At 37.7% G+C, this 18950-nt stretch overlaps 1 protein-coding gene across 1 annotated transcript in view; it reads right to left on the minus strand.

The window, feature by feature from the left end:
• SEMA3A (semaphorin 3A) overlaps positions 1 to 18950 on the minus strand; it is a 169045-nt gene that overhangs the window by 81194 nt on the left and 68901 nt on the right. Inside the window, exon 4 of the mRNA XM_068167882.1 lies at positions 16600 to 16719. Coding sequence (XP_068023983.1) covers positions 16600 to 16719 — 120 coding nt within the window. The remainder of the gene's footprint in view (positions 1 to 16599; positions 16720 to 18950) is intronic.

An 18950-nucleotide genomic window follows, 5' to 3' on the forward strand; every position in this document is an offset into this window, starting at 1 on the left:
GTGTTGCAGGTGTAAGCTGAAAAAAAAATCAATCCTTTTTATTTTTTTTTCCACCTAATGAATCAATCATTTTGGACCAGGATTTGATCCCTCTGACTCCAATGGCTAATGTGGCTTATGAGAGAAAGTTGTTGCTTTGGATGAGTAAGATGTGAAGTTTTTTGAAATATTCAGCTTTTCTTACTGTCTTCTCTTATCTGTTTCAAAATATTTTGTTATTTATTATTTTTAATACTCCATGAAATAGAGTGATTGTAAAAATAATATCTAAGTCATTAAGTGTTATCTAAACTACTTGCAGCAGCGTCAGCCAAAATAAATAACATTTTAAAGGAATTCTATATCATCCTTCTACAAAAAAACTCCCCCAAAAAAAAACCAAACCCCAAAACACAACAGACATTTTCCTTTATTTTCTTTTAGCCCTCTCTTTAAGACTTTTATTTTGTGGTTCTGATATGTGACTGCTTGCATAATGTCAGGGAAGTACTTTGAGTTAAAAAAAATTGTTGTTCTATAATCTTTGTACAAGGCAACTTAGCATTTTTGTATTAAACATCCTTTATGCCGTAATCTTACTATCTCCCTTCAAGGTAATCCTTTTTACATGGGGTCATGGCTTTACTATGTCTGCATGAAAACACATTTGCACAATGAAATAAAAGCCAAATTCACAAACCTACAAGTGGCAAGCAGAAAGGGCTTGCATTCCAGCTTGCTTTCCTGCAAAATCCTTTTAAAGGCTAAACAGCCTTTTCAGTGCATGCACTAATCAGCAGATTTGTATCACTGTGTTTGAATGTAATGCGATTTCAGTAAACACGTGCATATTGTGTCGACACAGGGAGCTCAGTCCAAGAGCAACTTATCTTCAGCTACTTTCAGGAAGCTAAAAACAGACCTGAAACACTGCTTTAACTGAAATGAGAATGCCAGGGCAGGGATTTGCACTGATTTAGAGAGACATTCACAAATTTGCTTATGGACAAGGTTTAAGACACGCAGAGAACTCTTCCACCATCAAAACTTCCACTGCCTTGTCCAAACTTTCCTTTCTTGGCTCCCCTTCTTGATTGAGGTTAAACAAAGTCAACTTTCCCCATTACTGTTCTATTTATCCTCACCAAACTTTAAGAGAATACATAAATCTTGTACTCGTGGCTGAATCATTTATTATTACAATTGCCTGTTGGAAGAACCTTTGTGGCCTTGTTCCATGTTAAACAATGTCCTATTTTTCCATGTCCTAAATTTGGGTATGAGTTTCAGAGCATTTTAGCTAGGAACTGAAATTCATTATCTAGGATAAACTCTACTGACTTCAAGGGTTTTGGTGTTCAATAAGTATACCATGAAAAGAGCCCAGATATAGCCGAGTAAGCTGATAAAGACTTTCTCCTTCATTACTGCCACACTTGAATAATGAAACCAGATCCCTGTTTCTAATAACGAAAGATGACAAAACACATAAACAGTAGGATTTTTAAAAATGGAATAAAATAAACTTTTATTCAGAAAAAGCAAATTAAGTTAAGGGCTTCAACCAACTATAATTAAATTGAATATGCCACAATGATTATTGTTGATACACCACCTTCACAATCACTGATGCTTAGCCAAACAGAAAATTAAACTTGGACCAAGCAAAGGGGAAAAACAGTACTATTACTCTGCAGTTTTCTAGTGATTGACACATGGTTTGTATTGTAGGTGCACTCATATCCCTTATGAAACCCTTCTTTGGAAGCTTGTAAATAACTTGTAGCTACAGACAGTAATGCTGATTTCTACAAATGGCAAAACTCTTTCAGGTTTTCTGTCGGTTCTATACTTCAAACAACATGGATGTGTAGGATGAAATGATTGGAGCTACTGCTTTGAATAAGTAATCAATGCCATTTGTTTTCTGATTACACTTTTACCAATTCATGATTAAAATATGAACCGTGCCTCAGGGTGAAAGAACTCATTGGAAGAGAACCTTCCACTGTTAGACTTTTTTTTTAACTTTTTTTTTCTCTTTAATTTTCCTTTGAAAGCTGTTTCCAAGTGTGGAATTAGGCAGAATCAATCAGCACACATGCTTTTACTGTGTTCAGGAAGTAAAAATCTGTTCTCTGAGAAGCTGCAGCACTAAAACTGATTAATTCATTGACATCCCTGTATTAAGACTTTGGTTTTTTTTTTTATTCACACCTACATGTTATATTTTTTGATAGGGTTAGCCCTTAGCAGGTCTTTGAAGGACATCTTAAGATGATTTAGTGAACAGATAGCTCCATCACTGCATTTAACTTGTCTGGGGATTTTTTGGCCCCAAGACATGGGATCATGCTTTCATGACACTGACTGAAACTTCATCTTTCAAGCAATCTGAATTGTAGAGAGTTAAATCAATTAAGGCCAAACCATTTGGCCTCAGCAAAAGCCTGAGGACTGGAGAAGATTACCCATAACATTAGTGTCATCCTCAACCAAAATGTACAGCAGCTTTGCATATCACCGATAAGATGATGTCACCATTGCTAATTATCTTACTGGCACAAAACCACATATTACAGCATGAAAAAAGTCAGATTTCTATCAAGCATTCGTCATCTTTCCTTTTCTACTGCAAATACTTTCCTAGCTGTGTTCTGCAGCATGAGAAAAAATGTCTTTCTTTTTTAATTCCTGTTTTGTCAAAAGACATGATCAGGCAAAACATTTAAATAAGGGTAAACTTAAGGTATGTGAATAATGCCATCGCCTGGAGCAAGGACAATGTTTCAGGGGGACAGCAGCGATCTGAACTTTACACCTTCTTACTTACATACAAAAAGGTCTTGGATGAGTAATCTATTTATCTAGTGGGTTTTTTCCTCATTAAACAGAGAAAAAAGCAGAATAAACCATGTACTTGTCACTGCCAGTTGGCATAATGCAATGAAACTAATTTTTAAGTCAAAACTTATGAAATAAGATCTCCATACAGCATGGAAATTATTGTGAGGGAAAACAAAAATCCCTCATTTCTGTAGTGCTCCACTCTCACTGGTGTTGTCCATATCATATTCCCACTTGAGCGGGTGATGAGAAATGTTTATATTCAGATTAAGCTGCTTGCTCAATTTTCCTGCTGTGGTTTGTATTAAATGTAGAAGGCAGCAAGCTAGTATTCCCTGAAAGTTTCCTTCTAATGAGTCAAGCTGAGCTGTAGCAAAACTATAGTCACTGATTACCAGGCTTTTAAGTCCATGTAGCACAGCGGTGTGAAAAGGAGCGAGTGAATTTTAATACTTCTCTCAACCAGAGTGATACTACTTGAGCATATGAAATGGGACCATGATAATTTTGACATTCCCTTTCTCTCCAGCAACGTTGTCACTGTAATGTTTAACTCAATAGCATAAGCATTATTTTACATATATGAGCAACCAAGATTGTTTGATGTTTAAAAACAAATGGGCACAGCATCAAGTCGTCAGCTTTCTGTCATCAACCATATTACACATTTGTGTATCGGAAATTCTGCACATAAAATAGATTACTATGACACTGGTGTTTAATTTGCTTAATTTTATTGTAAATGCATGTTTAAAGATACATCATTGAATGATTCTTCCAAGGGAACCATTTAATAGCTAAGTAACCTTTAATTACTTTGCTGTAATGATAATGTCTAAGACAGATATTGTTATCCTGTGACATCTGAGCACTTTAACCTAAAGGTAGTTATTAGCACTCCCAAGCAAGATTCATTATGGATAGTATTTCATTAACAAAGAGTATTGCGTTTTCATCTGATTTTGTACTTTGGAACATTTTAGTAACATATCTGCCTGGATGTGACGGTGTTGTGACTCCGAGGAATCCATAGATTTTCATAAATCAGGTTGCATTTCTTAACTAAACAATAAAGAAATGAAAAGTTCTCTGACAGCTCTTCTGGAACTACTTGATAGATACAGTAAAAAGGAAAATAATTGCTTAGAGATGGACAATGTATAGAATTGTGATCCATTGTGCAATAGTTGAAAACGAAAGAATTAAAATGCAAATTAATGCTGCACTGCAAGAGTCACTTGCTGTGATTTGTATCACTACAGGTGAGAAGACAGTCCAGGTTTGAGCATGACTGCAAATGTACACAAATTAGACTAGATTAGGTGACAAAGCAAGTCGACACCAATTCTAATAGGCATGAATTCATCAGGATACAATATCCATTCTGCATAGTATCTCTTTTTATCTTAATTTTCCAGTGGAAATTGGGTTTTTATCCAGTGTGTTTCTCATATTCTTTCCTGACTGAAGAATAACCACATTTTTAAAAACAAAGTTTTCTTCTGGGAATAAATAAAAATAACCATATGCAAATTCTCTGCAGCAAATACAGAAGCTCAAGACAAAATAAAAAACAGGTATTAGCTTGCCTTTCCTTGGATTCCCAAGTAATAGTGGAAGGTTACTCACTCTTTTCCTATGAAATGTGTTACTTAGGAAATAACTAATTTAGTCAAAGTCCACAGAGGAATGAACAAGTCAGAGGCATGAATTTCATCTGAGTCAGGTCATAGTCACTACATTGTTTGTATTACATAAATGGAGAGATGAAGAAAGATACAGAATGGTACAGCACCTTTCCCTCACAGGAATGGTATCTGAGGGAAGACAGAGAGATTCTCTATGGTTTATACTTGAGCTTAAAGAGGAGCCGAACATTTCCAAACAGACATGCTGAGTGTCACAAACAGAAAGCAAGTTGTTACAAACTAGGTAAGCAAGAGCTGAGAATGAATGGAAGAGTAAATTTTTTCCCAACTGACTTCACATGATTTTATTCTTAGATTTTGAGGACAGGAAGAGCTGCCGTGATCACTTAGTCTGATTTTCAGCATCACACAAGCAGTTGGCATATGGGACAAGCACAAATATTTAAAACACTGCCTGTTTCATTACTATTCTTAATCTTCCACAGACTTTCGCAGCAAATTGATTAACTCTTCATGGCAAAAGATATACAGACTAACATGAAAAAAAGATAATTATTTATGCCTATGGACTGCTCTCATGCCTGATACTTAATTTTATGGCCAGTCCCATCTTCCTTCTGTGCATAAAATATAATCATGGTCTAAACTGTGACCCATTTCTAAAACTGGATTTTATTCCTGTTGACAGGTTCTATTGTAGAAATCGTATACATTGCTACACTGGGTCTCATTTACATAAAAAAGATACTGTTAAAAGAAAGATGAAGGATGACTTCTGACTGTTAACATATCTGTTTTATTTTATGGCAGCAAAAGATGCAAAAATATGAATAGTAGCACACTGATAAATTAAAACATTTGCTAAATACCTTTACAAAGGATAAAGAAAAGTTAGAAAGTGATGCAGTATTAAAACTCTATCTGCTCTTCTTCTGTAGAGATTCTTCCTCTTGTAGCCATCTTCACAGTATGTATGGAATGTACAGGATTAATTCTTAATCATTTTGCTAGATGGCTCATTAAACTCTTTAAGAAACAAAGTACTAATTAAAACATCAATATTTAGCATTATTTTCTTATTGAACTATGGAATAGTGCAATTTTATAGTTAGAACACACTTAGTAACAAATTTGAGACACTTTATAACACAGAACAGAGAAGAAATTAATTTTCAAAATCTTGTAAAGGCAAGAAAGCATCTGGAAAGTATTATGAAAGCTTTTCCATATAAATATGAGTCGGCACATAAAAACGGGGATGGTCAGATGAAGAACAATTACTTCCTGTTCCACCAGGCAACCACTGGACATACCTATCTCTTGCTGTTTACTCACAGAAATAGTAGCTTCACCTGCAGTTGCTCTGCTTTTTATCAAAGGAGAAGTAAGATTTAATCATTGCAGAAAAGCCATTTTTGTCATGCCAAATGTAGCTGTTGATGAAAGAAAGAGGCATAAGGATTTTGGAAGCACACCAAAGAGGCCTCCCATTGTGTAAAGTTACATTTTCTTTCCTGAATCTGTTTGAAAGATTGCTTTAAATCCAGGAATGTTCTCATCTTTCCTTTTGGGAAATACCCCCTTTCTTGGAATCCTGAATGTGCAAGACTCCTATGTCCAGAAGCAATATCAGGAGGAGATTTTGAGAGAGTCAGGCATGAGCTTCTCCATCATTACTGAGCAGCCTGAACCATGGCTATAAACAGCATCCCTGGGCCCCTTCACAGGACTAACCACAAGCCAGTCACCATGCTGCTGTACCATTAAGCTCACACAAAATGAACATGCAGAAACTATAAATATTATGTTGGTCTGACAGCATGGAAATAGGCAGTGTTTTCAGACTTGCTTGTAACTTTCCAGAGTTAAACATATCCTATGGCCTTTAAAATTCAGGCCTAAAAGGCACTTCACAACACATGAGATCTCATAAAAGTTTAGACAAAGGCCAGTGAAGTTAGTTAATGTCAATAATCTCTCGGTTAGGTCCTGATGTCTGAGTATTTACTATATCCAGTTAGTTTGCAGTTCTGCATTTCATAAAAGTATGGCCTGTATGTGGAGCTTCATCCACAACTAAAGCCTGCTGCGTTGTGAACTTGGTTGTTTAAAGACTGTTTGACAAGATGTTTGTACTGAGCTACAAACACAATACAGTCACTTCCTTCAGCAGCAGAAATCACACTTAAAATGTGATTCTTCTCCACGAGGTCACTGCCTGTCAAACGGAGCCTCTGACATGCATCTCACAAAGAATAATGTTGTTTTGATGCTGATCTACCCACATCTGAAATCAGTAATTCCTTCTTTCAGTTTTGCTTCCTCCTGCACCTCTAAATCAAGATTTAATTCTATTTATAAGTCATTTCCTCAATTAAGTCAGTCTATGCTATAGGCTGGTTTTCCACTGTTTTTATTACATTTGTTTCCCAACAGATGTGGGTTTGTTATTTTATTTTTTTCTCCTCCTTGCCGGTTGAGAGATCAAAGGATTCAGCCATACTTCTCTTTTGTTTCAGGAGGTGTGTAGATGAAACTTTGCATATGTTGCATGACTGTGAAGCTGGGCTGATGTTTTCAGTTGTTACTCTAACATGAGGTAAATGCTGAACTTCTGTGCTACAAGAAACATGGTGAGCTTTGCTGATAAATTAGCATAATATTCATAATAAATTGGACCAACATTTTTATATGATCACTATTTCTCTCAAAAGTATAGTCTAAGTCTGTAATGAATTAGGGAAACCGTATCAACTCATGGTAAAGTAAGGTAATCACATGCCAGTAGGAATATTTACATTGTGGACATAAATAATTAATCATAAAATGCTCTAATTGATAGAAGAAATAACAAACATCCAAGTGCAAACAGTTGGAGGATTTTCAGGTCCTCTGCTAGCCATCGCTAAAATTAATTTTCTTACAGCACAGAACTCAGTCATCACTCAAACAATGATAGCAATTAATGGGTTTTGTCTGACTATACAAATAAAAGAGTGAACCTCAGTCTTAGATACATCAGTACAAGCCATAGAAAACTCCACTAAAAACAGCCAGTTCTAGGGAAAAAAAAAAAAAAAAAAAACAAAATAAAATCACATTTTAGAAAGAGAAAGTAAACCCAGATCCTAAGAGTATTCTTAACTTGAATCCCTCCTTTTCTGACCATACTCAAAGTTAACAATGGTATTAAGATATGGACTCACAAAGCAAGACATAGCATGTGGTGTAAATGAAAATCCACACAGTCTGCATGTACATATGTGCATGCTCCACTCTGCAAATTTGCTTCCATGGAGGTCTCTTTCTATCTCAGTCTTTTTTTCTCTCCTCCCCTCCAGTAGCATAAACAAAAGTTTTCCCACAGTTCTGCGACTCATTTCTTTGAACCTAATGAATATGTCGACTGGCTTTAGTTTCTTATTCATGGAAGTCATTCAGCTGTGGCGCACTGTATACAGTTCTCCACTGTAATCAACCAGCATTTCTCAGCCACAAAAGGCGAAAACCATGTACAGTGAAGGAACAATGGTCTTCTCAGTTATCCCACTGGAAGTATGTTAGCACGTAGATTCCTCTCATTAGGAGGCAGGAGGTTCAAATTTGACACTATCATTCACATTAGACTTTTTTTTGCAATAAGAAAATTAAAAAAAAAAAATAAATCTGTGTTAGCAATTTGTAGGAGTTGGGTTTTTTCCAGCAGCGGCAGAGAATATGCTGGATCTTGCAACTATCAAGCTTCGTTTTGTGCCATTGTATCTCTCTAGTGATCAGGTTAGAACCACAGAAACATCTGTGTTCCTACAGACCATATTCTTAGCAGTTCTTTGTCATCAAGGAATTTTTCAATTAAAACCAAACTGTAGTGTGCTAGAACATGACCTATGGAGTGACTTCCATTTACAATTTCTTTGAAACATATATGTAAAGTAATATGGTTTTGGCATTGTGGTTTTCTGTTTGGTAGTGTTTTTTTTTAACACTCCCCCTCCCCCCAGTTTAAAAATAATCCAGGAGGTCTCCCATAGCAATTTGTATATGTTTATCAAGCCCTAAACAAAAGTTATTTGCTGGACTGATCAGATTTGAATAATAGCAGGGGGTTCATTAGAAGTTTCTGCTGTGCAACAAATGGACTTAATGATTGTAAATTCCATATATTTGTTCCTCTTTTTATACCTCTCCGCTGTATGGCTTTCCAAAGAACCATACTTCCATTTTCCCATAACCATTTAAGGCTGTAAACTGAGAAATAAAGGTGAAGAAATAAAATAGCCAACCACACTGTTTTGACTTTGTGATAGTTTAAAGCTTGATTTCATTTCCTGCATGTACATGTTCAGCTTAAAAATCTCAGAGTGAATCTCAAATATAATGACTTAGATTCTGTCACTTTAGATATAAACAGATTTCAGATTGCTTAGGTGTAATTATGAAATAAGCAAGGGTAAGTCTGAATGCACTAAATAACAGCTGAAAACCTACAATGTTCACATTTCCTGTAACCATTTAAGAACAACTCCTTTCTTAAATACTTTCCTTCAAAAATGTTGTTTGTACTGCATCCAAATTTAAGATACTGAGCCAAATCCTACTTGCAATATAGGATATTATATTATTATCTGGAATAGTCCTATTCTAACAAACATAGCATTACATTGGTAAACAGCAAATCAAATGGATGAATAAGTTGTCAAATGTTCACCTGTGATAAAGGCATCTTAATTGAATATGTTAAAATAATGAACATTAGCAACAAATTAAAATTATTATATTTTAACTGTGTGATTCACATAAAAATTTAGCATGCATTATAATTTTAATTTGAAAAGCAATCCTTATCTTGTTAAAAATAGGTATTTGGGAGAAAAAAAAAATCTTTCAAGATTTTTCTCTTCAGTGTCTCCCTTTGCCATGGATGAAGTATCTGCAGCAGCTGTTTAGACTTTTGCAACAATGTGGGTTAAGAAAGATGTCAGCTATTGCTGTTGTGTGTGCTATTCAGCTGAAGGAAGTTTACTTCAAAGTAAACTATTCCAACAACTAAATTATTGCATAAAGCCTAATCATCCTACTTTAAAGCATCTACCCTACATATAAATTTTTATTGTAATTACATTTTGCTTGAGGATATACAGGATGACATTTTGGAAAATCTGAATTTTCCTAGTCTAACGGTTTTAGCAAACCGAATGTTCAACACAGCTAAAGTCAAAGGAGATCTGTAGTGTATTCAAAGACAGGCTTTCATGAATAGTAGCATGTAACCCTGAACTTGGTTGAGCCCTTGGTTTATAAAGGGCTTCAGGATTTTTGTTTGTTTCGAAAGATCTTTTAAATGGGAATCAAGTAACATATTTATTGTGACCATCTAATTCTTTACCACAAGGTAAATCCACACAACAAGAGGCACCAATTGGTACATACCACTCAGCCTGTAGGAAACTCTTCTGTATTATGGCGCTTAAAAAATATGCAGAGCTTCTAAACAACTTTATCTTAATTTCCTTTCAGAAATATTTGTCACACCTTACCAGTACAACTGGCTTGCTTAGGTTGTCTTACGAGGAAAGGCTGCCATATTCTCTGTCCCTTCCTGTACTCCTCTTGTAAATACTGTCTCCAGGTCATTGGAAAGTTTCCATATTATATCCCTTCCCAACAAATGTCATAGTGAATTATGGCTTGGACAAAAAAATAAATTACATGCTATATATAGCTACCGGTAACTGTATATAAAATACATCCTTCCAAAATACTAGGAAGGTTATAGCTATGCCAAGGTTTATCCTTTTAAACAATTGGAGGTAAATTGTGTATGTGTGAAAAGTCTGATCTTATGCAAAGAATTTTCACACAGGGTAGCCTAAAGGACTGGAAACTGATGTCATGTGGAGGAGGAATCAAGCACCTTTATTCTGAGGTTTTGGCTACTGACCCTGTGAGATGTCTGGACAGATATGACCCTAACACTGACACCTAACATGTTACCTCTGCAGACATCAGTCTATCTAAAAAGTCCAGTAGCTGCTGTTTTTTGTTTGTTGAAACAAGGTGAATCAGTGAATCATATCAACATTTAAAGTCTCAAGACCTTCCCCCCCCACCCCGTGGCAAAACCACCCAGGCAATTGAAAGAGGTGCTCTAAAAGGTCCTTACACTGTACCTAAGCTAGGGATCTGGTTGTTCAGTTTTATTTTCAAGTGCTACAGTAATAGGGTATCTAGTGGTTTAAAGGGTTAAGACATCTCTGAACTAATACAGACTGCTACAATCTATAAATTAGATCTCTTATTGGAATGCCTTTGTGATTACTGTGATGCTTAGAACTAGTATGTCACAACTAATAATCCTATTGCTCACACAGAAGAAATTAGGATCATCCTTTAACAGTAGCTTTTTCCTTCATATTTCGTCTATGTATTTAGTAAGCATATAAATGCCACAAAAAGGCATATCTAGTTAGATGGAAAACAAATTAGCCTGAAGTGGTTCTTAACTTAAAAAATAATTTGCTCAAATGTTTCACTTAAAACACACAGGTCAGAATCCTAACTGAAGCAAATTAAGACAGCTCTGCTGTCTTCAATGAAGTTCAGCCAATTCATGCCACATCTGCTACTACTGAAGTCAATGTTTCACCCCAAATTTTATATTAGATAATGAAACACAACATGTTTTCTACCAGCAGTAGCACTGGTCCTTCAGGTAATGCATGCCTTCAAAGTCATTCTCTTAGGGAAAAAAAAAATGCTCTTCCATCACTATATACATATATAATATATACAGACATATATACGAACAGACAAAAAAGACAGATGCATAAATGTATCAGAACAGGATGTCCATTACTTAGAAAATGCACTCTAGACCTCTTCTAATGTGAAGTACAGAAGGGATAGAAAAAAAATAAAAAAAATGTGGAAAGTATAATTCAGCAAAACTTTATGAGCTGAACCAAAGATTTTTAAAATACACAGAGTCCGGAAAAAGTAAATATGTTACAGGTGGTAGCACTATAGAACTTCATATGCAATAACCAAATGTTTTATGTACATCATAAATCTGATCTAAATTTAGAGTTTCTTTATTGATTAAGAATGAGAAATAACCTGCAAGCAAAGTGATCCCAGATCTTTCTAGTTCCTCTGGTTAAAAAGGAGTTTTAATCTGTTGAACAATGACAAGAAATTCGGAATTGGTGACAATAAAAGAAGCAGGGTTAGTTCTTCAGACAGCGTCTACTGATTTACCTCTCTTGGAGAAACCCTGATGTATTCCTGCTGAGGATCTGGCAAACAATTTTGCACAGCTCTTGCAACATTTATCTAAGTGTTAAAAACAGGGCATTCTCTACACCTCCACCTGTATGTAGGGGTTTAGTAAATGGGAAATCCTGTTCTTTCCTAAACAGGACTGTTCCCTGCTAGGTCACACAAACTACCTCAAAGGGACCCCTGGGAAAAGGGAGCAGGACTCCTTTCCCCTGCTCAGGCATGTGCAGGCAGGTGCATTCTGCATCCTGTTGTGATTTTCCAGTAGGCTTAATGCAACTCTGGGTCTCCCTGCAGTTCGATTTCTTCCTTTCAAGCACTGATCCTACTTGTGTAACTCTGCAGCTATTATGTACATTCCTACACATCCAATCCTGTTTCCTCAGAATTCAGTGGGAGCCAAACATAGCTTTACTAATTGCTTTCTTGTTTTGTTTGGTAACTGGCTTCTTGTATTATACCATGTGGTGTTGCCTAACCTCGGATCCCTTAAAATTGTGTAGGTGTTAGTGTTGTGCCATCTCACCTAAACTTAGGCTCATACAATACAAAAGTCTGTATATCACAGAACATTAGAGGTTGGAAGGGACATCCAGAGATCATCCATTCCAACACCCCCGCCAAAACAGGATCACCCAGGGCAGTCTGCACAGGGTCTTGAGCACAAGCCCTATGAGGAGAGGCTGAGGGAGCTGGGATTGTTTAGCTTGGAGAAGAGGAGGCTCAGGGGAGACCTTATTGCTCTCTACAACTACTTGAAGAGTGGTTGTAGCCAGGAAGAGGTTGGACTCTTCTCCCAGGCAACCAGCACCAGAACAAGAGGATACAGTCTCAAGATGAGCCAGGGGAAGCTTAGGCTCGAGGTGAAGGGAAAGTTCTTCACTGAGAGAGTCATTAGCCATTGGAATGGGCTGCCCAGGGAGGTGGTAGAGTCATCACCCCTAAAGGTGTTAAAGAGGGGATTGGACATGGCACTTGGTGCCATGGTTCAGTCATGAGGGCTGTGGTGACAGGTTGGACTTGATGATCTTTGAGGTCTCTTCCAACTTTGGTTGGAACTCACCAGTGATGAGAGGAGGATCCACCAGCCCGGGTGGGCTCTGCCTTCGTGGCAGGAGATTAAAAAGGGGATTTGGTGGGGAGGGCAAAGTGGCCAAACCTGGGGTGGGAGGAGACTCCAAGAGAGCCCAGGTGCTCTGGGTTTGAGGGGGAAGAGGGGAAAAAGGGGGAAAATGGGGTGGAAAAGGGGCAGAATGTGAAACCAGTGTTATTGAGAAAGAATGGAGATTAAAATAATAATCAAATATGAATTGTTGACTTTTAGTGATTGCGAGATGCTTAATATGGCTACTTTCAGGATGTTCCACTACTCTTGGATATTAGACAATTTATTGACAAACCCAAACATGACTTTGATAGGCAAATATTAAGTTCAATAAACAAAAAACCCCAAGCACCTTCTGCTAAGGTAATTGTATAGCATCCAGTTTGCACCATTCAGTGAAAGCACAAATACATAGCCTCTCCAATGGATGATCTCAAGATTTAAATAAGCCTCTTCTCAGGTATGTTCTCTCTAAATTTGTTCTTTCTTGCTTATTCATGGCTTGTGTGCTTAAATCTGTTCAAATATTAACTTTGTTCTTCTTTCTAAATACCGCAGTTATACACTTCCACATCTGGAATGGATTTAAGTGAAGATTAGTCTGCTTTACTCCTTAGACTGCGGTGTAATTCACAACATACTAGGTTGTATACATTTGTGCATATCACTTTTAATCAGATGCACAGCATGCTTTTCATATCCTTTTACCTTTTTATTATTATTTCTGATACTGTACTTCATCAAACTCAATTAGACCTGCCTAGTTTCATCACTAGAAATGGTTTTCTTCAAGTATGGAATGGGGCTGCAATATGCTGCTTCATATTGAAGAGATACTCAACAGATATAACAATTCGTATTTCCATTACTTTATGACTGTCATGCAAGGTGGTTTATTTCCTTTCCCCAGTCATAAAAATGGAACCATATTCCAGGATCCTGAAGCCTATTCCAACTGCTTTTGGTGCATCGCTTGCAACTCTTTTCTTTTAAATTTCTCTTCTCCAACCTCTTCCATTTGGCACACAGCAATTTTCACTCCTCTGTTGGACTCAGGCAGGTGGGTTATATTCAGAGCTCATATAAACAAGTAATCATATTAAACAGTAGGTACATTCCCTGACTGTTCCCCTAATCAGTTCACATTTACCTCTCTAAGTGCTTGAAAAATAAATAAGCAGATGGTGAAGTCAGTTAATTTTCCACAAGTGTTGTGTCAGAAAATGAATCTTCAGGAAATGTTTTAGATGGCAATTTTTTAACTCAAAATCAACCACTTGCCTTTGCTTACACTTTTTACCTTTTTTAGTATGCTAGGGAGGTATAAACTATACATGATACAGAAGCAGTGGCCCTTTGACACATCCAGTGCTGCTGTCTGACATGACAACATAAACCATCTGGCTCTCACAGATGCAGAGGTGCAGAGGTACAGGGGTTACTATTGCATCCCCCACCCATTCATGATGTCTCTAATAGCTACTGTCAATCAAGCCCCCTTCTCTTCCCCATCTCCAGGAGGAGATGCACATTTGAAACTTTTGGCTAGGTAGTAAAGGAAGAAAAGGAGCAGGCTTTAGCTGAGAGACAGACTAGATTATTTTTTCACGGCAAATCTAATAAATTCATTTATTTATTTGATTTTTGCCTTTGCAAGGGACAGAACCCAGGATGGCTGTCAGGGTTGTCAAAGCCTGAGAAGAGGTGGGTATGCATCCTTCTTGCCCTGCTTTCTTTCTGCATGGGCAGATCTGGGCTGAGAAGACAGCAAGTCTTCCTGCACTACTGTCCAGAAGATACAGAACCTTGCGCCACTAGAAGACCAGGTGAAGATGACTTCATTGTTAACTTAGGGATGAAAAAGAAATCAAAAGCTAAGTGCCTGAGGAAGTTCAGTTAAACATATTTCTGACTTCCCTGGTTTGCAAAGATGAAATCAAGGGTCAAGAGCATGATTCATTCATAGGGGAATTAACAAGTTTACTGCATAAATGACCAAAATGCAACAATTTAGATTTTCTTTATAGCTAGGGGATGCTAGAAAGAAGGTAAAACAAACATCCTCTTTCAGCTCCAGGGTCAAACTCAAAACTTTCATTGACTCAAGACTTTCAAAATCCAGAATGATAAACCAAGGGTGGATCTGGCCTCTCATCTCTGATCATCCTTGCTATAAATCCTTGATAAAGTGTGTGTTAGTTTTATGGTACAGTCATAAAACGGCTAAATGTAGAAGTAAATGACCTCATACCAGCTATCTCTCTGCAGAGAGATTCACTTGGCAGATTGCCAAGAATTGATTGACACACATCTTACGGAACCACAGTTAATTAATACGTGTACCAATTCCCAAATGGATCTCAGGAAGCAGAGAATCTGTTTAATGCAGTAAGCAATGACATACTGTGTGTGGTCAAGAGACAATCATTAATTGCCAAGAATGCATTCTGGAATAAAGCATTAAAGAATATGAGAGAAAAACATTTCTACTTTGCAGCTCCTTTATCCCTTCAAAACCTTATGCTTAGTACCTTGTAAAGACTCATGTTTCAAATATCAAAAGACAATTTTATAGGGAAAAAAATTTTCCCAGACTATAAAGTCAACACTCAAAAGGTTTGTTAATTGTTCCACATGAAGAAATTCTGATTTTTAAATAACTGCATCCTCATTCATTTTACAATGATATCTTTATTTTCAGGGAAATCTGCAAACCTGAATTGCAAAACCATAATCTAACTTGAAAGAGTTCTTTGAAGATCACAGAAGCTACAAGTAATACAACTATGGATTCACCAGTAAAACATATCCATAAACGAATGAGTGCGGAAAAAAAGCCCGAAACATAGAGTCTGGTTGCTATACTGCAACAGTCCACAGAGCAATACTAAGGTAAGAAAACCTGAAAATGAAGTAAAGTGAACTAATTTATATTAGATACTTAACAGGAAAATGAAAGATTTACTTTTCTGACAAGTAAAAACATTGCAAAGGAACACAGAAATATTTTAGTAGCATTTTTAGCCAGGAAAACCAGCATAGATTGCACTGCTTTCTGCGAATGATACTGTTTTTACCAGGGAAGACCATGCTTACCTATTTAGTTATGATGAACACTGACAAAACAATACAAAATCTACCAGAAGACTTCTGCAACACTAAGCAAAAATCAACAAGTTTCAGATTTTTAAAAATAGGGGAAAGAGAGAGGAAAAGTGATTAATTGTTTCACTAAAAATTAAGGAAACAAAACCTAGGTCAGATACGAAAATCTGTCAGTGTGTTAGGACGAATCTGAGAAGTGGGATTTATGAATGTGACACTATTGTAATTCCAAAGTGGGAGAAATCACCCTGGGTGTCATTGTACTGACTGGTATGAGATTAACAGACAGAGCTGGCCCCAGAATAAACACACAGGCTCAACTACCCCTCTTATAGTTAGTAGCTGTCCCAACCAAAAAACAGTGAGTGCTTTTTAACTTCATGGACCAGGTAGAATGGGCTTACTCATATTTATTTAAGCCCCTGAAAGAAAAGATGATAGGTAGAGAAAAGAAGTACAGAATCTGCTGTGATTTATCAATCAGCACATCAGCACCTGATTCAGGAGCAGGTCTTACCAAATCTTCTCACCGAGCCACAGAAAATGATGAGTGCATTGTGTGGGAAGAAATCAAGGCTAAACATCAATAAAGATTAAGAAGAGAAAAAAGAAAAACATTGGTTTAAGATAATTTACCTCTGGATGACTTCCAACTTCAATATAGGTGCAGACTGGATGAAAAGCCCCTGTTCCACAAGCGTACAAGTGGGTTTGGTTGTAAGCCTTAAGCACCTTGATGAAATTAGCACATTCTCTCTGCAAAGAAAAGGGGGGGAAAATTTATCCACAGAGCTAATTCAGTGATTATGACTAATGGGAGCTCTTCTGTGTTAAGGATGCATGGCTGAATTAGATTTTAAAAGTGTGATTATTTCAGGCTGTTTATAGGCTTGTTTATTGCTAAGCATTTAATGAATAGCTTGATTTAGGTTCTCATTTAAATATCTTTAGTGCTCATTTAATAAAGCAGCCACCTCTGAATAAAAGACTACAGAAAAAATATTTCCCAATTTTTGTTTCAGACATGCTTCATCTTTGTAATTTATGCTATTGTCATGTTTGTAAGACAAAACGCATTTACAGAAATGTGTCAGAATGAAATAATGAAGAAAAATGGACCAACTGTTTGCTTGTACTCAATTAAGTAACAATTAGAAGAAAGACAGGCCAGATGGAAGACATGATGAGAAACAAATCATTGATAGAACACTTCTAACAATATGAATGCTGCTTCACTCCCATTATCTGTGTCTAGGGGACAATTTTACAAAGATGAATACATATGCTAAACTTCAATGCAACTATTGACAGACCCTAGAATGTAAGCTTTGCAAGACCTGGGCTTTACATTTTCAACCTAAGTAAATTATCTATCCTGAGAAATTCTAGTTTTCTGTAATCAAAAATACAATAACAACACTAGCAGTCCCTATTACAAACATTATCTGTTACCTGTTAACAAAAATGTTAACACCAAATAACTTATTTAACCTTTTCCCAATTACTTAAGATTTTTATTTCACAGTATCACAGTATCACAGTATCACTTAGGTTGGAAAGGACCTCGAGGATCATCGAGTCCAACCTATCAACACAGACCCCATGACTAGACCATGGCACCAAGTGCCACGTCCAATCTCCCCTTGAACGCCTCCAGGGTCGATGACTCAACCACCTCCCTGGGCAACCTGTTCCAATGACGAATGACTCACTCGGTGAAGAACCTCCTCCTCACCTCGAGTCTAAACCTCCCCTGGCGCAGCTTGAGACTGTGTCCCCTTGTTCTGGTGCTGGTTGCCTGGGAGAAGAGGCCAACCCCTTCCTGGCTACAACCACCCTTCAGGTAGTTGTAGAGGGCAATGAGGTCACCCCTGAGCCTCCTCTTCTCCAGGCTAAACAATCCCAGCTCCCTCAGCCTCTCCTCATAGGGCTTGTGTTCAAGGCCTCTCACCAGCCTTGTTGCCCTTCTCTGGACACGCTCAAGTGTTTCCATGTCCTTCTTAAACTGAGGGGCCCAGAACTGGACGCAGTGCTCAAGGTGCGGCCTAACCAAAGCAGAGTACAGGGGCACTATGACCTCCCTGCTCCTGCTGGCCACACTATTCCTAATGCAGGCCAGGATGCTATTGGCCCTCCTGGCCACCTGGGCACACTGCTGGCTCATATTCAGGTGGCTGTCGATCAGCACTCCCAGGTCCCTCTCTGTTTGGGAGCTCTCCAGCCACTCTGACCCCAGCCTGTAGCTCTGCATGGGATTGCCGTAGCCAAAGTGCAGCACTTGGCACTTGGACTTGTTGAATGCCATCCCATTGGACTCTGCCCATCTGTCCAGTCGGTCGAGGTCCCTCTGCAGAGCCTTTCTACCCTCTAACTGACTAACATCTGCCCCCAACTTTGTGTCATCTGCAAACTTGCTGATGACTGACTCTACCCCTTCATCCAGATCATCGATGAATATGTTGAAGAGGATAGGGCCCAGCACTGATCCCTGGAGGACACCACTGGTGACTGGCCTCCAGCTGGATATGGCACCGTTCACTACCACTCTCTGGGCCCGGCCCTCCAGCCAGTTCCTAACCCAGCACAGAGTGTAATGGTCCAATCCACGGGCTGACAGCTTAGCCAGCAGTTTGCTGGATCTAGCAATTAAAAGAAATAATCAGTCCACTGACACAATTACACATAATGCATTTCAAATAGGAGAAAAATAAGAACATAGAAATAAACATTTGTGTTTAAAGTTAATAAAACTTTGCTATGCATATTTGGTAACTTTTGAGGTAGACCACTCAGCTGTACTTCCCTAAGGGAATAAAGGCCCATGGAAACACTACCTGAGTTTCCACCTCCACAGAAATCTCACTGGCATCATCAGTCTCTGTAACTTGCTTATTAATTAAACCAGTTACTCTCAAACACAAAATGATGGCCTTACCAGGAAAATGCGCATGCAGTTTGAGACACGTCTTAGGCCACCACAAGGAAAA

Source organism: Melanerpes formicivorus, unplaced genomic scaffold (genome assembly GCF_026170545.1).
Source record: "Melanerpes formicivorus ecotype bairdi unplaced genomic scaffold, bMelFor1.0.p_v2 SCAF_3, whole genome shotgun sequence".
Classification (NCBI taxonomy): Eukaryota; Metazoa; Chordata; class Aves; order Piciformes; family Picidae; genus Melanerpes; species Melanerpes formicivorus.